A 23,772-nucleotide genomic window follows, 5' to 3' on the forward strand; every position below is an offset into this window, starting at 1 on the left:
CAGAGTCAGTGTCCTTTAACTGCGAGCAACATCTTTTCTGAACCTTAACCAAGAAGCTTTGGTAGCCTCACGGAACCAGACCTGGACCACAGAGCACACAGCAGACCTAGTCTTTGGTCTGGGTTGAGGACTTGTGTTGTCCATAAACTGAACAGTAACCAGATCAAACGTCTTACCTGCTTTGTCGACGTCCCTAAATGTGTCGTACTGCTCAAACAGCTCCGCTCGTCTCTTGATGAACTGTGAAGTGTTGGACCAGCACTTCATCTTGTGCGGCAGGAAGACGTTGATCAGCTTCTCGCGGATCATCTTGGTCTGTCCCAGCAGCCAGATGGGGATCTGAGCGATAAGCAGCGGAAACATGGTGTCAAACCGGACGAAGTCCTCCCTCAGCACGCCCATGCCGCTGTGGCGCCTGGTGCTCGCCGGCCTGCCGTACATGGTGAGGAAGGTGGCCTCGAACATGACCGAGTTGCAGAACTCGTACACGCAGCCGTTCTTCCAGCCGCCATCCTCCCCCGGCCTCTCACCCAGGTGGTCCTGACGAAACACCAGCATGAGGTTACCCATCATGCTCTCTGTCAGGGCCGTGAGGTCGTCTCCCTGGAGGAGCTGGAAGGAGCGGCCGATCTCCTCCCGCAGGCCGGGGAACTTCCTGGTGATGATGGGCGGGTAGCCGAAGGTGAAGGGCGCCACCTGGTTGGAGAACTCGTGGAAGTCCAGCTGCCGGCCCTGTTTGATGATGTTTGGATACAGTAAAGGATCCATGATGAAGGTCATGTATTTACCTGCAGGGAGAGTGCACCTGGGTGAGGAAGCCGTCTCATAACGAGCGTCAGTATTTTCAGAAAGTAGAACAGTATTCAGAAGTGCGTCTGCTCCGTCCTGCAAACTTCCACCCTAAATGCTTCCCTGACTGTACGTCTGCCTGGAGCTTCAGAGCTGCTCCCTCTGTTCTCCCACAGCACAAACTAGCTTAACCACAGTCTGCGTTCTGTTGCTCCTTTATAATGTTGGATTATTTCATGTTGTTTTGAAGCTTTGCTCTCTGGTATTATATTAGAAGGACGGGAGCTCTGACATTCCCATCGACCTTTGAACCGTGATGACCCTTTGTCCCGCGTGCTGCTCTTTATCAGAGGTATGTGGGTGTGTTTAACACCTACCTGCTATCCGGACTGTAAAAATGTCTCCAAACTTGGTCTTATGGTCTTCAAGAAACTTATGGGCATCTCTTCCGAACTCCAGAGCCTTTCCAACGAAAGGAATCCAGCCTTTGATCAGCGGAGGCTCGCCGTCTCGTCTGCAAAACACAATCACATTTATTCATTTAGCTTTTATCCAAAGCGACTTTCAGCTGCTCTACATGTCAGAGGTCGCACGCCTCTGCAGCAACGAGGGGTTAAGTGTCTTGCTCAGGGACACAATGGTGGGTCACAGTGGGGAGTTGAACCCGGGTCTCCCACACCAAAGCTATGCATCTTATCCACTGCTCCACCCCCCCCACCAATCAGATTCACAATCTGTTTGAGTGACTCTTTTATTTAAGCCATGATCACCTCTCACCTCTAAACTGCCTTTTGTTACAGTTACTGTTTTATATATTTTATCAAACGTTCACGGTGCGCTGCTTCGGTTCACCAGCGTAAAGGAATCAGCTCACGGACTTTGGACTTACTGTGGACTCAGACACGCCCTGCTCTCACCCTGCTGTGGGTGGTTAGAAAGAACAGAACTCTTTTCTACCTGCCTACATTGTTGCTACTGTGCAAACACAAGCACACAGAGCACCGTTCACTCTCTAACCAGAGGCCGTGGACGCCAGCGGGTTAATGAACTGATGAAAATGACACCAGCGTCCCTCTTTCTATTCCCACAGTCATTACAGTGTTTTCGGTTTACATTCCTCTTCTAAGTTGTCATTTGTTAAAAAAAATATTACAGAGACTTGTTTCGACACAACTTTAAGAGGCACAGAGGAAAACTGAGGTCTTTGTGGAGAGAGTGGGTTTGGAAAGCTTCCTGGCTGCAGACTCTGGACGCTGCTGGACGGAGCCAGCCAGCTGCTGCATGTTCCACTTTTATTGGCATCCTGTTGGCTTTACATGACATTTATTTGTTTAGATTTAAGGTTATTTATTTTACTTAATGTCAGCTTCTTTCGCTGTTCGTCTCTGGGCTCAGCACAGATCCACGGGGCTCAGTGCTGCTTGATTTATGTGCGCTCATGTTGCTAATTTGTGTGTCATACTAGGGCTGTGCAGAGCATCCAATTTCATTTTGGCATCCAACGATTATGAAAAGTAACCTCTCCCTCACAGCGGTGGCTCCACCCTCTGAGCCAGGCTGCGGCAGGTTGAGTTCAGTAAACTGCTCTAACCTGCTAGTCCCCAGTATTAGCTTCAGCCTGCACCACTTTACACTGCAGAAATTAGCCTAGCAGCTAGCAGACTCTACTCCTAGCTTAACAGGTTACATATCATTTATACTTTTCTTACTCGCTGCTGGTTCTCCCAGCCGTCCATCCCTCTCCCTGCTGCCGTCCCTCTCGCCGTTTAAAGTTCATAATGTTTATTTCAGGGGCTTTCTTGGATTTCCGGGTGATGCATTTATAATAATAAAAGAATGAAGCAGTTAAATAAAAGCATGATGTGTCCTTAACCATGTGTGTTAAATGATGTCAACACTGAGCAGAACAATTCTGTGCTTTCCTCTACAAAACAGACATTTAGTTTCTTGGTTGTAGAGTCCGAGCCGATAGGAGTTAACTGCGGAAAAAGAGACAGAGAGACGAAGACGGATAAAATCATGTTACGAGTGCTGTTGTTGCAAAGTTTGTCCACCAGAGGGCGCTCTGCAGCTCCCAAGGTGACAAAACACCTGTTTTAAAGAGGTGCTATTCTGCTTTTTGGCTTTTTCCCCTCTCCTTTATTGAGTTATAACCCTTTTTTGTGCATGTAACAGGTTTGCAAAGTGAAAAAGCCCTGTGACGTCACAGGGATGAAAGCTAAACACGCCTCATATGACGCTCGCCAAGCGGCTACTCCGACACGCCCTCAGAAACAGCGAGCTGCAGCACACAGCTCTCCTCTCCCTTCCAAACACTAGCTACCCTCCAGGCAGTCAGTGGACATAAAGTTGTTCCTGTGATGTAGAGACAGAGCTCAGTTAAAACTTTATGGATACAGATTAATAACTCACCGCTCTGAAACTCTCGCTCCAGTCCGTGTTGCCGAGCTGGTCGGCAACACGTACGGCTGAACCCGAGCCGTTTACCGGCTTCTCGCTGACCCGCCCTTCTCCGCTTCTGATTGGCTAGTAGTCCTTAACTAGGAACTGAGCATGTGCAACTCCCAACAAAGATCATTTAGAGACGAGATGTATCACTCCATAGCTAAAACGAAGCCTTCAACACAGGCTGAAAAGAGGAGCTGCAGCAACGTGCAGTATGACAAACATATAACCATGTAAACCTGCTCTGGTACAACCTCTAAATAAGATGATGGACCTGAAAATGAGCAGAAAACCAGCTCTTTAAAGCAATCAGCTGATGTGAGCGGGTGACTGCTCCAAGTACTAATTATACCAAAGTTTTTGTTTAAGCTGCATGATGTCATGTTATCTCAGTGTTATCTGTGTTTATGTTACATGTTCCTCAAAAGAAGAAAAACAGAATGTCGGCCGAGTTACCGGATATTAAAATTCTCATTATCAAAATCTATATCTGTCTTAAAATCTCTACATGGTTTCTGATGCATTTTTGCTTGATTCAATCCAGCACAGCAGCACTGCTGCACATTTCATTTCTTTGAGTAAAAATAAAGGGACATTTTTATGGTGACTGATGTGTAGCGCACGAAGATGAACCTCTGTGAATGCAGACTACCAGCTTCCTGCTGCTTCCAAAACAAAGTGATTATCAGATGATGACTTTCCTCCTAAGAGCTGAAGGGGAGGACGTCCTGCCGCTGACCCACTTCCGATCCAACACACATTACTTCTGTCGGGCAGCTCAGTCGTGCAGCCAGCGTTCACACCCTGCTGCACGACTGAGCTCCGCTGAACGCCTGCTCACTCGACAGAGGGTCCTAATCATCACTTTCAGTTCTCAATCAATCCTTTTGTTTGCTGTGAGATAATCACAGACCATCCGATTGTTTCTATAACTAATAATTCTCTAACTAAAGATTATTTTCATGATAAAGTGCTGGGTTTGGGTGATTGTTTGGTCTATAAAACACCAGAAAACAGTGAAAAACGCTTTTGATGGCGTAAATCAGACTTCTGGTTCTGTAGCAACCCAAAACTCAAAGAGGGTCAGCTCACATGTAAGAACCTGGAACCAGAGCTGGGCCACTAATCCTCTCTCATGTTTAGTTACGATATTGGGTTCCAACGACCCTCTTGGGCTCCAAGATGCTGTTAAAGGGAAAGAATAATTTCCGTTGGTGTTGAAATGACAGGAGGGACCCCTGGTGACCCCTTTGTTTTAACAGGAAGCTGAAGTCTGGCTCTGAAATCCAGAGATGCTGAGACAAGTCTCTGAGCAAGAGTCCAGGTCAAGTCTCAAGTCTCTGAGCAAGAGTCCAGGTCAAGTCTCAAGACTCTGAGCAAGAGTCCAGGTCAAGTCTCAAGACTCTGAGCTAGAGTCCAGGTCAAGTCTCAAGTCTCTGAGCTAGAGTCCAGGTCAAGTCTCAAGTCTCTGAGCTAGAGTCCAGGTCAAGTCTCAAGTCTCTGAGCTAGAGTCCAGGTCAAGTCTCAAGTCTCTGAGCTAGAGTCCAAGTCAAGTCTCTGAGCAAGAGTCCAAGTCAAGTCTCAAGTCTCTGAGCTAGAGTCCAGGTCAAGTCTCAAGTCTCTGAGCTAGAGTCCAGGTCAAGTCTCAAGTCTCTGAGCAAGAGTCCAGGTCAAGTCTCAAGTCTCTGAGCTAGAGTCCAAGTCAAGTGCCAAGTCTCTGAGCAAGAGTCCAGGTCAAGTCTCAAGTCTCTGAGCAAGAGTCCAGGTCAAGTCTCAAGTCTCTGAGCTAGAGTCCAGGTCAAGTCTCAAGTCTCTGAGCTAGAGTCCAGGTCAAGTCCCAAGTCTCTGAGCAAGAGTCCAAGTCAAGTCCCAAGTCTCTGAGCAAGAGTCCAAGTCAAGTCCCAAGTCTCTGAGCTAGAGTCCAGGTCAAGTCTCAAGTCTCTGAGCTAGAGTCCAGGTCAAGTCTCAAGTCTCTGAGCTAGAGTCCAGGTCAAGTCTCAAGTCTCTGAGCTAGAGTCCAAGTCAAGTCTCTGAGCAAGAGTCCAAGTCAAGTCCCAAGTCTCTGAGCTAGAGTTCAAGTCAAGTCTCAAGTCTCTGAGCTAGAGTCCAAGTCAAGTCTCAAGTCTCTGAGCTAGAGTCCAAGTCAAGTCAGAAGTCTCTGAGCTAGAGTCCAAGTCAAGTCAGAAGTCTCTGAGCAAGAGTCCAAGTCAAGTCTCAAGTCTCTGAGCTAGAGTCCAAGTCAAGTCCCAAGTCTCTGAGCTAGAGTCCAGGTCAAGTCCCAAGACTCTGAGCTAGAGTCCAGGTCAAGTCTCAAGTCTCTGAGCTAGAGTCCAGGTCAAGTCTCAAGTCTCTGACCTAGAGTCCAGGTCAAGTCTCAAGTCTCTGACCTAGAGTCCAGGTCAAGTCTCAAGTCTCTGAGCTAGAGTCCAAGTCAAGTCAGAAGTCTCTGAGCAAGAGTCCAAGTCAAGTCAGAAGTCTCTGAGCAAGAGTCCAGGTCAAGTCCCAAGACTCTGAGCTAGAGTCCAGGTCAAGTCTTAAGTCTCTGAGCTAGAGTCCAGGTCAAGTCTCTGAGCTAGAGTCCAGGTCAAGTCTCAAGTCTCTGAGCAAGAGTCCAAGTCAAGTCCCAAGTCTCTGAGCTAGAGTCCAGGTCAAGTCCCAAGTCTCTGAGCAAGAGTCCAGGTCAAGTCTCTGAGCAAGAGTCCAGGTCAAGTCTTTAAGCTAGAGTCCAAGTCAAGTCTCAAGTCTCTGAGCTAGAGTCCAAGTCAAGTCTCAAGTCTCTGAGCTAGAGTCCAAGTCAAGTCTCAAGTCTCTCGTTGTTATTACGAATGTTGTATCAGCTGCTGCGTTCAGTCCAGGCTGCTTATAAAACTGCAGAGCTATAAGGGATTCTGTAACCGTAACCTGTTTTTCACTCACAGAGAACAACCATGTGATGAGCAATGCTACTAATGACCGCTTATTAACTACGAGTCTCAAACCCAGTGTAACGTTATAGCTAAATAAAACGTTACATGATCAACAGTAAACCTGTAACCTGTTTGTGGTAATAATTAACGTGACGGCAGCCAGCGGGACGTAAATGATTACGTTAATCGACCACCACAAGTTTGGCAAGTAAACAAACGCTCATTCATCTTTTCATAACGACAGTCTGAGTTAACCTCCGGTAGCTCGTAGCTAAAGCAAGAAGCAAGCTAACGTTAGATGGCCAACGCTGCGCTAAACTCACTAACATCAGGTTACTAACCTATTTGTTACACAACAAACTCCTCTAACAGACCGTCGCTGGCAACAAGAAGCTCTATGTGGACGCCGTTCTGAGTGAAGGAACACGTTGCAGCCGCTGCACAGATTCAGAACTTTTAGTACCTGAGAATCACTTCGAACTAAACCCGCCTGGTGAAGTTCAGAGAACGACGCCATGCTGACGGGCAGCAGCAGACAGGAAGTGAACAGCGCTCAGTCTGGACCACGTTATATGTTTAGATAGCAGAGTTAGGGTAAAGCTGATGTTTGTGTCTGTTGGTTTCCCCTCGGACACATCTTCACGGTATAAAGTGTCCAGCATGATCTTTCTCCTGTGGTGGACAGTTATTTTACTTTACTGGACTATTTCCATTCTATTTCTACTCCACTACATCTCAGAGGCAAATACTGTACTTTTGACTGCACTACATTTACAGCTTTACTTACTGCTACTACCTTGCATTCTAACTAACTCGAAGGATTAAGGTGAGGAATTTACGCTGCTTCTTAATCTGAAATAACAATTAAAAGTGACCTCAGATCAGCTGGAAACAGAGTTCATTAAAAGTTGGCTTCTCACAGGACAGCGTCGCTACAAACACACTGATCTTACAAATGAAGATTAAACCGGCCAACGGGAGATAAGAGCAAAACGCAGCAGTAGAAGGCAACGTCCACACTGACACAGCAGGAATATTAATGCTGCTGCACAAGCTGCTGGGAGTGAAGGATAACTCCTCACACTTCAGTCCTTCAGCTCTGCAGTGATAAGGACGCTACAGGAAGTCCCTCTTCTTAACCTCCCTCATGCCCGTTAGCCACCTCGTGTGTGTTCTGTGTAGTTTGATATCTTTCATAACAGTAAAACACTGACAGGGAACATTTACTGCACTGTGAGTGCTTCTACTTCTGCTGAGGATACTTTTACTTTAGTACTTTACTAAGGGTTTGAATGCAGGACTTTTACTTGTAGTGGAGTATTCTCTCAGTGGGATTTAAGTACTTTTACTTCAGTAAACCAGAACTGAGAGTCGCTACTACCAGCTCGCACGTTAATGTAACAGAACTCCACATTTCAGCTTCTCTGCTTTGGCTCTGTGGGAATCTTTTTCTTCACTGCTGTCAGTCTGATGAGTCCAGATAAACACCCAGAGAGAAGTAAAACAGAAACCTCCTGGGTGTTTATTTTGAGGAGCAGCTGGAAGACATTAAGGGTGGAAAAACCCACCCGGGTTGTGCAGAGCTCAGCTGACCTGAAATCAGCTAAAACCCCCAGACCGCTGATTCAGAAACTGAAACGACGCAGGAGCCCGTAGGTTTCCCTCCGACAGGGACTTTAGGTGGACTCAACACAAAGGGGGGCAGCGACTGAAGCTGAAGCCTTTAACTGATCGATCAGCTGCTGAAACACGCAGGAACTGAAAGCTGCTTTTCTTTAACTGGTCTCAACGTCAGCTCAATGAGGAGTGTCTTTAACTCACGTCAGACCACGTTCTGGGACTGGGTCTCTGTGCAATAAGTGCTTTAAATCCACAGAATTTAAATGGTTCTGGTCCTTACAGCAAGTTCTTCCAGAAAACAACAGTATTATCGTTGCTGTCCACTCTGTCGATTCCTTTCGGGACCTCAGCAGCAGCAATTTGTCTTCAAGCAACTGCTGCAGGTACCGAAGATTTCTGCACTCGGCAGATATTTGATACACAGACAAAAACATTTCACGCCGTTTGATGTCAGAAATTATCACGATGAAAGTCAAATTATTTCTTTCAAGGTTACAGGCTGATTAAAGTTGAAGAAACCAGACGGTTAATTGTGAATTAAACATTCTGACCTGTCGTCAGGGCTCAGATCGGGACTCAGATCGGGGCTCAGATCGGGACTCAGATCGGGACTCAGATCGGGACTCAGATCGGGACTCAGATCGGGACTCAGATCGGGACTCAGATCGGGACTCAGATCGGGACTCAGATCGGGAGCTCAGATCGGGACTCAGATCGGGACTCAGATCGGGACTCAGATCGGGACTCAGATCGGGACTCAGATCGGGACTCAGATCGGGACTCAGATCGGGACTCAGATCAGGACTCAGATCAGGACTCAGATCAGGACTCAGATCAGGACTCAGATCAGGGCCACGACGTTACACTTGTGTGACGAGACCTGACGAAGCTCAACATGTTGAAGAATCTAAAATATCAGAGGGGCCCTCCCCCAGAAGCCTTTGAGCATTAAACACTTATTTCCTGCATTTCTGCACTGATTTATGGTGGAAATGTTTTTATTTATCTGAAGGGAAAAACAAATGTCAGCTGGCAGGTGAAAAACTTATCAGGATAGAAATCAATAATCAGCAGCTCGTTACTTTTTTGGACAACTTTTTTTCTTCTATATTTAAATTGCTTTGCATGTTTTCTTTACGTTTAAAGTAATTTAATTTATTAGTTAACATTTTTTTTTAACAAATGCTTTCAAAAAGTGCTGTGGACATGTGGACATGTGGTCCACATGTCCCCAGCGTAAATGATCAAATCTGTTTTCAGTCCCTCTCCCTCAACAAAACAAATATCCTAATAGAAAAAGAAAAATTCATTTGTGCTTCAGACGAATTCAAAGAAACATAAAGGACGAAGTGAACATTTGTTAAAATCATTAAATATTAACTGGAGTGAAAACATGAAACGCAGAACCTGGTGGACACGAGACGCACTGAACTGATGCCATTCAGAACAAAACCTCAGAATTTCACAATTTTCCATCATGATGACGACATTTTATCTAAAATCAGAGTACTTGCGTCTCAGTACTTTTACTGCTGATACTTTGACCCCACGCAGTTTGGAACAGTCGCGAGCGCAGGACATTTACTCATGATGGAGTTTTTTTACTTTGCTGTTTACTTTTAATAGAGAAAAAATCTTCTGCTGAATCAATAATCAATAACGCGGCCGCTGAGTACTGCAGTACTTGTACTGCAGCAGTTGTCCCCGCAGAGGACAAAGGGCGGACTGACCTCTTCCTGCCGCGGAGGACGCACAGCATCAGGGAGAGGAGGCCGAGCAGCAGCAGCAGCAGCGGGGACATCTTCCTCCTGCGTCCGTCCCGGAGACTGAGCAGCACCGACACGAGCCCCGAGTGCAGCTGCGGCCCCACGCAGCTCTGTCAACGCACGCAGCCCACGGCCGGCTTCCGGCCGCCGCCTTCAGAATAAAACTGAAGTCAAGCCGGCCTCCACTTCGAAAACGACAGTCAAGCCAGCACCTCGCGCTGTTTTGGGATGCGTGTTTTTTCTGTGCATTACGGTAATATCGTGTCGCAGCACATTTCAAAATAAAAGTGAGCTTCTGCTGAACATAATGCAGTTGATGTGGCAGAAACTGTTGAATAAATAAATAAATGCTTAAGACACCACAAGTATCTAAAGAAAATATTACAGTCTCACAGAAAGCTTACTACATTCAGCCAAGATTCACCCTCTCTGATATTGACAGAGGGTCTCCCTGAGGTGGTCTGCTGTCCCTGTGAAGTGAAATGAGTTCTGGAAACAGAAGGTTTTCTTTTTACATGAGTTTGAATCTTGGCTGAATGTAGTAAGCTTTCTGTGAGACTGTAATATTTTCTTTAGATACTTGTGGTGTCTTAAGCATTTATTTATTTCTTTCAATAGTTTCTGCCACATCAACTGCATTATATTCAGCAGAAGCTCACTTTTATTTTGAAATGTGCTGCGACACGATGTTACCGTAATGCCTAGAAGAAACACGCATCGTAAAACAGCGCGAGGTGCTGGCTTGACTTCAGTAAAATAAAGTAACCGGTTCCACGCGCCGACGCTGTTGGATGAAATCTGCTTTCCCAAACTGAGTGAATGATTCTTTTGCACCTACAGCTGAGTGACACTGTGCTTATAACGAAATACAGGGAGCTGACTGTGAGAGTGTGGACACGTCCGCTGTAAAGTACTACACAAACACAACTTTCTGATTTTCTATTATAGGCTGATTCAACAGGGAGCGTCATAATAAGACATGAACTCCAATGAGGCACAGCTCATTTCCCCCCCGGTCCCTGAGCAGCTGAGCATTTACACCTACTACAGTAAATATGACATCACAGCGAGCAGCAGGCCTGACCATGATGACCGCTGGGGTTAGGCTTACTAATCAGACACAGCTGGGACGTTTGGAAAACTGACAGTTTACTTAACTACATATTTATTACGGTGCAAAAACCAAAATCACCACTCTGCTTTCCCAGAGTCGCAACTGTCCCGCATAGGCGATGCTTTTATTGTGAAGGCAGGTTTCGTTTCCGGCTGCATCAGTCCTCTTTGCTCTGCAGAAGCTCGTGCTGTCCCGACCTGATACCAAGAGATCCACAGTCCTCAGCGGGAGACTGACGTCATCAATACAGTCTGATCGAGACCGGAGACCGGAGACCAGAGACCGGAGACCGGAGACCAGAGACCGGAGACCTGGAGTTAACTCAGGGTAACAAACTCTGACCTCTGGAGTGAAACGGTACTACAACTTAATTGGAGTTGGTGCGCGTTCACATAAAAGGGGCGTGTTCTGCCGTTCAACTCACCAACATCTGACCCGCCGTGCAGCGTCACAGTTCGATACCCAGACTCACAGTGTCACTCGCGCCGGGGACGCTGGGGACGCTGGGGACATGTCCCCAGCACTTTTTGAAAGCACTTGCTAAAAGTTTTCTGAAAACAAGAAATGTTTAAGAACAAGATGTTTTCTTGCACAAGAGGAAAACATGCAAAGAAACAGATCAGCTGCTGATTACTGTAGTAGTATTATTATTATTAGTATGTCTGATAATATTTCATTTCTGATTTGTCACCGGCCACATGAATTTTGTGTTTCCCTTCATATAAATAAAAACATTTCCACCATAAATCGGTGCAGAAATGTCTCCAGAATTCAGGAAATTAAGAGTTTTATGCTCAAAATCTTCTGAGGGAGTAAATATTATTTTAAAAAACTGTAACTACTAAACAATACCTGAAAGTATTTAATCTTTCATTAAAGCTCCATCCTCGTTAATATTCATGAAGCTCACAGTAACTAAGTCTTTGTAAGCTTCACTTGAGCTCGTACGGGCTTCGCCCTCTAAGGCCGCCGCTGCTGGTACCTTGGATATACACCACAGTGACACCCGGCCTTCGGCGCCGTTTCTCTTCAGTAACTTCCTCAAGTATATTTTTATGTATTCACAGCGCATTAAAGGAAGAATCTCTTTCAGGATGGGGGAAGACCTCGACCCCTGAGCGCTCCCTCGCACCGAGCAGCACGGGACCCTCTGGTCCGACCTGCTGATCAGTTTGTTTCATTTTGTTGTTAATCTGTGGACATCAGTTTTTTTCTTACCTGACGCGTGGTGATATAAATGCACGGCGGCTCACGGCTGTGCGCTCACTTGCCAAACAAACAAGTTTCTCACAGTCAGTCATGCTTTGCGTTTGGCGTCATGAACCGTCATGCACCTGAAACGCTTTGATGTTTCATCACCCGCACCTGCTGCTCCCGCGTGATCTGTGTGTGGATCAGGATCGATGTGGGCGTGAGTGCAGCAGCTGAACACCTTGCGATCAGGTGTAACTGCAACAAGCACAGGTCGCAGGTGCACACCGGGCTGAGCTGGCCGTGTGAACTAATGTGCAGTTGAGCAAGAACTCCTCCTGTAACGCTGTCTGGACTCGCTCAGGCCGCCGCGTGACTGCACAAACATTCAGCGTGACAACAAAGAAAACACTGATTGAGCAACAGGCTGAGAGCCAGGTCTTCAGAGGGGGGGTCCTCTTTTGTTCCACACTTTCTTCTTCCTTGACACGAAGCTCACTTCTCTCTAGTCGTGTTTCCACCAAGGTTACATTTTGAAAGTATTAGAAAACAAACAGCAAAATTCAAAGAAACTGAAGTTTTCCTGCTGCTTGAGGTGACAACACTTTACACACTTTAGCAGAAAACGCTCTGACGCAGCCAGCTTTCACCGCACATGCTCTTCTTCTTCTTCAGCATTAAGCATGGCCGCTGCTCGCTGACTGAACCCGCCCACGCGTAGCCTGGTTTATTCTTATTCGCTACAAACCCGTCGAAGGAAACGTGCTTAGTTCGCATTTTCTTTTTAGCAAACTGTAAAAAGTTCACTTAAAACTTGACTCGTCACATACGGACGCGTGGTCGAGACCCAGCGGCGTCGGTTTGTCACGCACTGGGGGGGAAACCCTGTAGCGTCAGTTAAGGCAGGTATAGGGTATTTAGTAAGGAGGTGGACGGAGGGCCAGAACCCGGACTTTGAACCAGGACAGCAGGGTTTGTCTCACGCGTGAAACAAAAAAGTTAACTGAGCTACGCAATCGTTTTAACACAAACCAGGATCTTTTCCGAACATTAACCAAGTAGTTTTGTTGCCTAAACCAAACTGCAACCTTTCAGAATGGCGATGTTTTGAAACGATAAGGCCTTAAACATCTAAAGATGATGCTACAGGGGCGTCCGGGGCGTTCACAAGCCAGAGGGCCCTGACCAAGCGTCAATATGTGACGAGTCGCGGGTGGTTGTGCAGGACATTTATAAGACTTCAGAGAGCTCGCTCCGAGACACTAAAGGCTCTGTACCCTTTAAAACATGAGCAGGAGAACTCCCCGACGCCTGGAGACGCCTGCAGACGCCTGGAGACGCCTGCAGACGCCTGCAGACGCCTGCAGACGCCTGGAGACACCTGGAGACGCCTGCAGACGCCTGCAGACGCCTGGAGACGCCTGCAGACGCCTGCAGACGCCTGCAGACGCCTGCAGACGCCTGGAGACACCTGGAGACGCCTGCAGACGCCTGCAGACGCCTGCAGACGCCTGCAGACGCCTGGAGACACCTGGAGACGCCTGCAGACACCTGCAGACGCCTGCAGACGCCTGGAGACTCCTGGAGACGCGCTGAGGTTTGAAATCACGGCGTCATCTTCCTCTAACCTGGAAGCTGAAGGCCCTGATTCTCTTTCCTTCCTGCAGGATGAGACTCTCGGTTCTCTTAGTGAGCAGAGCGGATGTCGTGTTCGGGTGTGATTTCAAGTCACCATGACTCAGTTTCTATAAGGAGGGAACATTTCCTCACGCTGTGGGTTTTTCTTGTTGTGCTTTGTGAATCAGCTGTTTGCTCACCCAGACGACTCGCCGCTCAGACGCCGTCCTGCCTGTGTCATCAGGGTCAAAGTCACCCAGGAGTTGACCGAAGCCTCTCACATGGTTTGAACCTTCCCCGGTTTCCACGTCACTCTCTTCAGCAGAAATACGTCTTTCTGGTGAAAAGTGAGATTAATAAAACAGCTCTGTGACTTCATCACTTTTTCCTCAGAAAAAAGGTTCATCAAAGCAGGAAACCTAAAAGTAAAACTTTCTGTGATGATACAATGTTCAAACTCATGCAATGTAGTGTCAGGGAAAATAATTCCTTCCCAAAGAATACGGAGTCTAATAGATGTGTTGAATCATTTCTTTATGTAACGTGGCCACTCAGGAGAGCAAGTACGAAAAACAACAGCCAACAAATGGCAGACGAAGGAAAACAAAGCAGACACTCCAAAGAAAGTCTTCCTGAGCTGAGAAAGGAAATGCAAATGTAGGTGGCATCAGATGTTTCTGTCTGTTAAAACTCTCACCTACATGCAGACGTTTATCGTAAATCAGAGAACCTTTTGTTTAGGAATAAAAACCCTGTGACCAGTAATTTCTCACAAGTTAATTACAGTGAAATCCTAAAAATCAGCAACTTTTAATGCATTTCCTTTCCAAAGTAAACAGTAGTGAACCAACAAGCTTTGATTAACTCAGTGTGAACTTCATCTCTGTGTAATCTACAGGTGCAAAGTTCTTCATTTAAAGAGTGAAACTTTCAGATATTCCAGGTTCATTCCACATAAGGGGAAATATTTTGTTTTAATCTTGATCACTTTGGCCTTGCTGGACTCTGCTGTACATAGAAGAGACAGGAACCCCCCTCACACAGACCAGCACCTGCTGGAGCACAAGCCGGACTTCACCAGAACTCTGTTCCTGTTTACGTCGGCAGGCGCGCTCAGTGTACGTCAGTGGTCACGTGACGTGCGTTTTTTAGCTGTTTTAATATAGACGATAGATCTATTCTGATATGCAACGCTTGTGAGGACGGAGATCGTTTTCAGTTTAAAACGTGTTTGTAGCTTTATCCTCCACCTTCAGTGCTGTTCTTTCATCTCTTCCAAGGAGACTGAACAAACATTTGGCGTCATCTGACAATGACGGCTGTTCAAACTTGACCCTTAAGTGACTCGAGCGACTCACAACAGCCAGGAGCACTAATGAAGCGAGCAGCATCCTGATGACGACCCCACAGCGGTTACATATCTGAGACTCCCCGTCAGAACTTCTGAAATCTCTGAACTATAAACCACAAGTGGGACAAGTGTCGTGAATTAACTTTAGCTAAAAACACTACGATACACACGATGTCTGTCAAAGTTTATCTATGTTTTTGTCCCTATTTAAATAAACTTAATAAAACCCTTCAGGAGGATCTACAGAGGGACTTTGTTCCGCCTCAAAGTCTCACTGATTCCAAATACAAGCTGCCAGGTCCAATCAGAACATGCTGCGTGTGGTGAGTAAAACCACAGCCAACCTGAAAACTGAGGCACACTGGACTGAGACCAGATCCTGTCACGGTGCAAACACGACTATCGTGGACTCTTGTGGTCAAACTTACTCGAAATAAATATAGGAAAGTGAAGAAGAAAGGGATGAAAGAACGGAAGTGGTCAGAACTAGAAGCAAAAAAAGAAATAAAGGGAACTTTGTATGTAATTAGGAGCGTCTCTGTTTTTGCCGAGTGCTGCGTGAGGCGTTTACAGCCTCCTTGTTTTCTTCAGCCTCCTCTGAATGAACTGCAGTAACCTCTCAGTGACGAGCTGCATTCAGGCGTCAAACAACAAGCTTTTCTCTCCGGAGCTCAACTCTTTCTCTGTCTGAAATAAAACACCGGCTCGGCTTTCAGTCCCGAACAAAAACCTCCGTTCAGCTTCTGTTGCGTTCAGTAGCCAGAGCAGACGCTCGCGGCTCAATGAGCCTCATTCACGTCACACAGAGAAACAGCCAGTATTATGGGTTTATTTACTACTCTCATACTTTTCTTTCTGCTCGGGAGCAGCAGCAGCTCCTGCAGGTCTGTCAGCTGATCCGTTCAGACTGTCCAAACTGCCACTTCCAATTCCCAACAAACGGGTTAAAACCTGGCACATCCTAAATATTTCCTGAGAGCCAAAAACACAAGTAACTTGGGAAAGTTGACATCAAACGTGTGCTCACTGGTCGGATAATAATCTTGTTAGTGTCTTCTATGATTTGAAACCCAGCTGAATGCCTGGCGTGGCTCCGGGCACGTGGAGGCAGATCATGCTAGGTGGTGTTGGAACAGGTTCAGGTGTTTTGGTTTGTGTCCACATAATCCTGAGAGGAATTCCAATTAAAGCCTGTAAAATCCAAAACCAACACGGTTACTGAGCTTTAATTCCAGGTGCTTTTTCAACTTCAAACATACGTCTCATTTAACTGCTGACACTTTCTTAGATTTCTTTATTGTTTACAACATTCCTGCCAGATATCCCATCTCTCCCTGTACGCTGATGATTAGTTATCTATTGTTATCAAGTCAAGTGTAATAATTAAAACTGCTTCATGTAACATTTAAAGCTGGGAAGCACGTTCATTCTCTTTACATCCCGACCGGGATCGATGAATCAAACGAGACTCTCGTCGCCAGAAAAAAATACAATATAGGTTGTTTGTGCAGCACCTTATTACGACCCATGTTAGTTTGTTGTGGCAGCGACCTCTAGTGGCCGGTTGCAAAGGAGAAAGTCTCGTGACGTTTTATAAATCGCAATAAAGTTCATGTAAGGAGGCAGGATGGGTCAAACCCTGGACTTGTGTTCAGGAGAACGGCGTTCGAGTCCCGTGTTAAGCCAAGTAAATGTTGAGTTATTTAGTTTTAACTTAAGTAGCGTTACTACGAAATGCGTCTAACACAGCATGTGTCAGAATTCGCCATTTTGTAGTGCTGTCCGAATGTATAGTAAGAATTATTACACCCTAAACAGTCAAAGTATCCCAGAATGCATTTTCAAAAGTAGCGTACAACTGATGGTCACTTACCAAGCCACGTTTAGGACCAAGCAACGTGCCGACAGATTTAACAGTCCACCATGGGGCTGTGCGACATGACGGTAGGTCAAACGTCGTTTACAATTATGCTCCATCTTTTATATTGTCGTGTTGCAAAATTCCACACTTTACCTAATATTCTGTTGAGTGAACGTCGCTTTGCACCGCGGTGAAGTTAGTTTTACTTTGGATTTGAACATCTACGTCGGAACAAAGACATACGCTGGATGTCCAACGTAAAGCTAATATCCAGCTTGAAACCGACTTCACCGCGGTCTGTGCGCCTTTTCAGACACTTTGCTGGGCCCATCGATCAAACGCTTAAGTGTAATAAATTATTAACGACTCTAAACGTTCACAAAATATATACTTTGAATCATTTATCGCCATTGATGAACCCCACAGAGGATTTTATAGCGTTTAAAAGCAGTTTTTGGTGGTGCGTGCAATTCTCGGCAGGCATACAAAACACCGGTGTTGGGGAGAAGAAGTTTGCATTAAAGATAATGGACAACCACACGACACTAACCAGCAGTGGCAGCCATGATTTGCGTCAGCCAGATAACATTAAATGACTCGCCCACGGACATTCAGCTTACGGTCTGGTTCACCAAGTCGTGCTGCTGTTGCGATGTTAACTTTGCAGCAGCAAGTAGCATCAGTTTGCTAACCTACAACCTAGCTAACATTAGTAACATGCTGTCGCTGTTCACCCCACATTTATAAAGCAGAGAAATATCCAGAGTTACAGTTGGAAACGGCATATTTCATTGAATTTACATGAAATGTTCAGTATCGGGATCCACATCGTTATCGGGACATGAATTTTTTGTCACATCGCAGAGCCCCAGACCACCAACCGATTGTCAGCAATGACGTAATTGGCGGCGCTGAGATAAACGGTCGCATTAGTGTCTGAAAGTGTTGCTTTCATTTGAGCTCAGTTCTTTGTCTCTACAAAAAACTCACTAGAGAGAGCAGGGAGGAGAGACTAAGTCTGAATTCTGAGATTAAAGTTAGAATAAATCATCATCTTCTTGTGTTATATGTATTCTATTTGCTGGTTTTAAAGGTTATGTTTCAAATTTATTGTTGCCTGTTCTGCTCGTTGGATTTGTGTTTATGAATTCAGTGTATTTTGTTGTTTTAATGTAGCGGATCTTCGTGTTAGTCAGTGTTGTTGTGGCGTTATGTGTTTCATATGTTGTTGCTGGACTTCTTCGTCTCGTTATTGTTCATTTAAATTCAGTCTCATACTTTTGTTTAATGTTGCTTTAGTTACTGGATCTGAGGTGAAACTGGATTGAAAAACAAACGGGATCTGTCTCAATGATCTAAAAACATTTAAGGCGTAACAATCAGCTGTCTGAGTCTCGGCGAGCACCGAGAAAGGTCTTATCACTGTTTGTGCAGCAGCACAGTGAGGAGGAGGAGGAAGAGGAGGAGCGTCAGGTTTCTGGGAATAATTCAATAGAAATCACATGAATAAAAAACACAAAACTAATAACTTAGTTGTTTAATAAAAGTTGAATATAACCTGAGTGGAAGAAGGAAATTCAGTTCATGCAGGTACAAGAGTTCACCGTGATGAAGAAACATGATTCAGTGTGATGGAACAATTTGACCTTTAATAATGTAACAGCTCAAAAAGTCAAAGACGCTTCTCACGCTGGCCCGAACACGACGGCACAACCGGCTCTGCCGTTTTGTACCGCGTTACACAGCGAGCCCCGGTGCTTTATGGGTCGTCTGTAGCTTAATGTTGCTAGGCTAGCTACTTTCTAACTGCTCATACGCAGCATTTTACATCTCGTCATCAGTGCTGTCTTGTATTCGGGCCAATGAAGAGCCGAAGCCCCTCCCCTTCCGCTGGACCACCATGGGACCTTATTTTGAAAACAATATGTACCGTAGTCAACAACGAGAGACGACTACAGTTTGAATCACACACATGATGTTTGTCAGTTTAAACGATCATTTAAAAAAGAAAAGAAAGTCTAAGACTGAAAATACGTCTTCACGTCATGTGTAATTCAGGACACAATCTGGATCAGAGCATTAATTGTCTCATGGGGCGGAAGGGAGGGACTCAGGCTCTCTCACCTCATGCTAACATCTGACAACAGGCTACTCAGAATGTGATTGGACAGCGTGTGGTGTAGGCGGAGCTATGAGCACACCTGGCGGGTACATGAAGACACACGCTCAGCTTCAGATCAGGACAAATCTGAACATTTCAGCTGCTGGAATAAAACAAGCGTCGGTCAGTTTCTTCTTCTGTTTGGCTAATAAATAACTAACAGCAGATGTTTCAGAGGAAACGGGAACGTGAGCTCTGCTTCAAACACTGACGAGCTTTAAAGGGAATGAAGATTTAAATAAAGTCAGTAATAAACGATTGTCTGCTTGATGCTGTGTGAAGCTCAGAGCGTGCAGCGCCAGACGCTCAGAGGGGGATTCACTTGCTGATCCTGCTGCAAACTGAAAGTTTCCCCCCAAACGCAGATTTCTAATCTATCCCCAAACATCAACTGCAGATTAAACTGTGCAAAACGGTCACAAAACTGATCCCAATCGACCTTCTGGCTGTCACCAGAAAGAAAAGACACTCAAAAGAAACTCGGGTAACATCGCTCCGTGGAATACTGGAGGCTGGATGTGGAGCCGGAGTCTGATCTTCAAGGCGTTCGTACGGGTGTAAACATGAAGACCGAGTCCAGAAACCCCACGACCTGCGCTCTGTCGTCGATCCGGGGAGGAAACGTCAGTAATAAGTCTGTTGTCAGGAGTGGGGAGGAATCAAACCTGCGGCCTGTGCCCATAAATAATCACTACGTTAATGCACAGCAGCAGTAACGTTACAGGAAGGCGCCGACGCACAATTTTTACTTCATCAAAAATAATGACAAATGGCCAACATCGGTAACGCCACCACCGGGCGTTTCATTCACCTTTACGGGCTCCGCACACCCACGGGTGTTTCCGGCTCAGCATCACACGAGGTCACCTGACTCCATCAGCCAATAAGAAGGCCTGAGGTGTCCCACCTGGCAGCTGCCGGACTAACCTGAAACAGCAGGGTTTAAAACGGTAACATCTCATTTCAGTAAATCCCAGTGGACGAGTTGCTAACTGGCCGTTTGTGAGCGTTATTTTCCCCCTTTAATAACGTCTTATTGTCCCGGGGACGTAAACACATGACAAGTTAGCGGTTAGCTCGCCAGCTACAGCAGTTTACAAATTCGCCCTACGAGCTTCTATAGTTTATATTTACATCATATTAAGGCAGACTTGGAAAATCTGAACAAGGAATTCAGGAAATAGTTTGTTTTTTGGCAGGTGCCCATCAGGACACGTCAAACATATCTGAAGCAACGGTTTAATCACCATTTTTAAATCCGGGATCAGGAGCAGATGAACTTTATTGATCCCCAGCTGATCCAAGGTTTATGAAGCATCATGTTATCTGGACGCCTGACTGGAAGGACTGTTGGGCATTTGTCATTATTTTTGACTGAACAATGAGCTCGTCGGTGAAATAACAGAAGTGAGGACCTGAAGGCACAGCCGACTGAACGCTGCTGCCGGAGGAACAGCCGCTCGGTCTGTCGGGAAAATAAATAATAAAAAGCTCAAAGGGCATCCTGTCGGTCCTCTTCATTCTAACTCGTTGGTGTTTGTTTATGTCGCTGCAGGAAACGTCCTGTTAAGACAATTTGGTTTGGAACAGATGGACCCGCTTACAGAGAGACTTCAAACTAAAACCAGGATCCGGTTTGGTTTTTTGAGGGTCAGCTCCTCCCGCCCATAACGGCGCCGCGCTTTCATCTTTTGGCAGCAGGTAGATTCCGGTTCTGAGAAGAGGGGTTTAAGGGGAGGGGGGCGGCGGCCATCGCAGGGTCACCAGTAGAAGGAGCGCGTCAGGAAGTTGGTGGCAGCGCCCAGCCAGCTGGTCCCGTCCTGGGTGGATCCCACCCGGGTCACCGCCTTGTCGGGCTCCTGAGATGGACTCTCGTCCTCTGGCAGGTAGTCTGGCAGTTCCAGGTTCTGCTCCACCTCCACCGAACCGTCCTCCGCCAACGGGATCAAAACCTGAAGACAAGAACTTTTGTTGGACTTGAGGGAAGCGGTCATTTCATTCTGCATGCACCTCTACGAGTCTCAAAGACAAACGGACTCTTCAGGACTTCAGCACGGGTCTGATAACGCTGTCGGTTACGGCCTTTGCACACCAAGTCCGTATTTTTCATGTGTGTTTATTTAATCTGTCATCTGATAAACCTCGTTCCTCTTCACCGGAGGAACCTCTCTCTGCCCGGGCTGAGCTGTCCTCGTCCTCTATCTGATCCTCCTCCTCCTGATTATCACTACCGAACCTGCAGACAGCAGCTGTCCGAGTCGTGAAATGATGCGGCGCCTCCGACGGACACAAAAAATAAACTTTGTCAGACGACCGTGTCGGTGTTTAAAACCTGATGACTCAACATGAGCTTGTTTTTATTTTTAAACACGCCACAATTTCAGACTACAAATACAGACTTGATGTGCAAAGGCCTTTCTTCCTCCACCAGCGCTGCCTTTTAGCTGTGAAAGGAAACTCTTTGGGACGTCGGAGTTTACAGATATCTCTGTACGGATCACTCAAAGTGTCACAACAATCAATAAAAGACTAAATAAAACATTCACATTTTATGTATTTTCACAGTGATCTGTTCTTTTATTTCTATTTATAAATTTGTTATCCAGAAATACGAAAAATGTTTATCTATTTATTTTCATATGTATTTATAATCATATATTTATAAATGTATCCATTTATTTTCATATATATTACCCTATTGCCTTTTGTTTTGTCCCAAAAGTCCGACTAATCACTCAAATAAATATTTGTTTTGACGTTTTAAGGCATTCAGGGTGTAAGGTACGTTTCTCTTTCAGTAGTGACACCATTTGACTCCTTTAAGATCCGAAGATTTAAAATGTCTTGACGAGGTTCCCGTCTCAGCTCTTGGTCTAATTCGGCCACTGCAAGCTTCTTGGTGGCAAAAAGTTAATGTTGAGTTCAAGTGGCAACTGCAAAACCTCCAAACTTCCTGCTAATCATAAGACACTTCCAGGCTCAGCATATCAGCACAAAGAAGGTATCAGTCATCAGCTGACTTAGTGGGCGGGCCAAAACAAGCTGACTGACAGTTTGGCCTCGTACGGACATGGTAAAGGCAACAGGGAAATGCATATGGAAGTAAATAAAAAAATAAGTGGAAATAAATTAAATGTCAAATGTGCGTATTTATTCTTTTATTAATTCATTTCTTGCATATATTTCCACATTTATTTATTGGTTTGATTGTTGTGACACTTTGTTTCATAAAGCTGGACAATCTTTAAGAGATTTCCAAGATAAAGAAAAGAAATGTTTAGCTGAGATTAATCGCTGCTTCTTATTCAGGGTCACGGACTCTGCTGCCCCCTCCTGGTGGGAAGGATGGAAATCAGGGTCGACTACGTCCTGTTATTTATAATTTACATCATATAATAACAGGTTAATAAGAAACTATAATGAAGCTGTTAGCGGATCTGAGTGTTTATTAATGGATCAGCTAGAATCCGCGAATGTTTCATTCATACAGGATTATAAAGCTTTTATTTATTAATTATTCATCAGCATTTACTGATTCTGAGAAATCGGACATTAAGTAAAGTTTAAGTTAATGAAGCTTCATCAGCTGCCCCCCCCCCCCCGACCTGTGAACAAACTGACCTCGTCTCCGTTCTCTCCCTTCACCACCTGCTGAGCCTTCATCACCTGAGTGGACGCGATGGCGGCCGCCAGAGCCTGAAACAGAAACCAGAGCTTCGGTCTGTGATTTGAAGAAATGAGGACTTTAAGTGACCAGATCAGGATTATTTAACGAGCTCGTCACTTTAGATCAAGACTCAAACCATCCGTCCTCATTTGAAGAGGCTAAATTATCAGCTCGTACAGAAATGAACAGACACACAGAGACACGGAGTCCGTGAAGCGTCACCTCGGCCTTCAGGTCGGACCGGATCCGGACGATGCACCTCTTCACGGTCATCTGGAAGGTGAAGCTGATGACTCCTCTGATCTTCAGCAGAGCCTCCTCACACAGACTCCTCCGGCTCTGAGGAGGAAGTTACAGAAAGTCTTATTCAGTTTGCTTCCTCTATTTTAATACTTTAAACCTCAGATCTCATCAGAGCTGAGGAAGAAACTCTGAAGGCCCATTCAGACAGGAAGAACAGGACGGAGGGAGGAAATCTGTCCCCTGGTGACGTCACAGGATCTGGCCTGTTTAGCAGGACAACAAAGGCCTCCTCGGCGGGGGTGGGGGTGAGCCTGTGGCTTGTTAACACGCCTCTGAAACAGCCGCTGGGCTTTTCCTGATTTGGTAATCGGCGCTTGCTTTTTGCGCATCCACTGATGAAGTAGCGACGTAGTTTCTTTTTTGTCCGTTCTAACTGTGTTTATTGTTGTTTTACGATCGGGAGTCTGCACAGGGCGTCTTATTTTGAAAATTGACCAGATTCTCTATGTGTCTGACTTCCTGCCCGGTTCATCTGCTCAGTGCTGCTCGTCAAAAACAGACCTGCTACCTATTCTGTTCCTCTGGTGGACTCATCGAGTACAACGGCCGCCATCAGCTCCGGAGTCGGTGGACTTTGCAGGTTATAGTCCGGAGCTGATGGAGCCCTCTGACTGGCTGGTGCCTGTAATAATAATAATAATAATAATAATAATAATAATAATCCTTATTTGTAGAGCACTTTTCAAAAACAAGTTACAAAGTGCTTTAACAAGTGTAAAGAATAATACAAAAAAACAAGATAAGAGCATGAAAATTTAATATAAAATTAGTAAAATAGAATAAAATAAAAGGGATAAAATAAAGTCAAATAAGATCGGGAAAAGCTCTCCTATAAAAGTATGTTTTAAGAAGGGACTTAAAAGAGTTCACTGACTCAGCCGACCTGATTTCCTCGGGCAGGCTGTTCCAGAGCCTCGGGGCCCTGACAGCAAACGCTCTGTCCCCTTTAGTTTTCAGTCGAGACTCTGGAACAGACAACAG

General features: G+C 45.7%; 2 protein-coding genes across 7 annotated transcripts in view; both read right to left on the reverse strand.

The window, feature by feature from the left end:
* LOC123972030 (cytochrome P450 7B1) lies at positions 1-17,003 on the reverse strand. 5 transcript variants are annotated; one of them, XM_046051238.1, is made up of 5 exons: positions 16,673-17,003; positions 15,827-15,990; positions 13,649-13,785; positions 1,167-1,303; positions 1-788 (listed from the first exon to the last, which is right to left on the reverse strand). In XM_046051238.1, the coding sequence occupies exons 3-5, from the start codon at positions 13,687-13,689 to the stop codon at positions 16-18; spliced, it is 951 nt and encodes a 316-aa protein (XP_045907194.1). In that variant the 5' UTR covers positions 13,690-13,785; positions 15,827-15,990; positions 16,673-17,003; the 3' UTR covers positions 1-15. The 5 variants fall into 5 exon arrangements, with proteins under 5 accessions (XP_045907194.1, XP_045907192.1, XP_045907195.1 ...); XM_046051236.1 differs by having other exon boundaries at positions 15,647-15,990; XM_046051239.1 differs by lacking the exon at positions 15,827-15,990 and having other exon boundaries at positions 13,649-13,781.
* A 1,179-nt stretch (positions 17,004-18,182) lies between these two features.
* Positions 18,183-23,772, reverse strand: part of LOC123972031 (armadillo repeat-containing protein 1-like) — a 9,620-nt gene continuing 4,030 nt past the window's right edge. For both annotated transcript variants that reach the window (XM_046051240.1, XM_046051241.1), the window contains 3 exons: positions 22,711-22,827; positions 22,443-22,517; positions 18,183-20,773 (listed from right to left, as the gene is read on the reverse strand). In XM_046051240.1, coding sequence (XP_045907196.1) covers positions 20,582-20,773; positions 22,443-22,517; positions 22,711-22,827 — 384 coding nt within the window. In that variant the 3' untranslated portion in view covers positions 18,183-20,581. The remainder of the gene's footprint in view (positions 20,774-22,442; positions 22,518-22,710; positions 22,828-23,772) is intronic.

The sequence above is a fragment of the Micropterus dolomieu genome, linkage group LG06 (genome assembly GCF_021292245.1).
Source record: "Micropterus dolomieu isolate WLL.071019.BEF.003 ecotype Adirondacks linkage group LG06, ASM2129224v1, whole genome shotgun sequence".
In the NCBI taxonomy this organism is placed as follows: domain Eukaryota; kingdom Metazoa; phylum Chordata; class Actinopteri; order Centrarchiformes; family Centrarchidae; genus Micropterus; species Micropterus dolomieu.

Coding starts and splice junctions, on each gene's coding strand:
- LOC123972030 (XM_046051235.1), bottom strand. CDS start 9,561: ATGTCCCCGCTGCTGCTGCTGCTGCTCGGCCTCCTCTCCCTGATGCTG. Junction 1,304..9,490: donor GTCCTCCGCGGCAGGAAGAG/GTCAGTCCGCCC, acceptor TGTGTTTTGCAG/ACGAGACGGCGAGCCTCCGC. Junction 789..1,166: donor TTTTACAGTCCGGATAGCAG/GTAGGTGTTAAA, acceptor CTCTCCCTGCAG/GTAAATACATGACCTTCATC.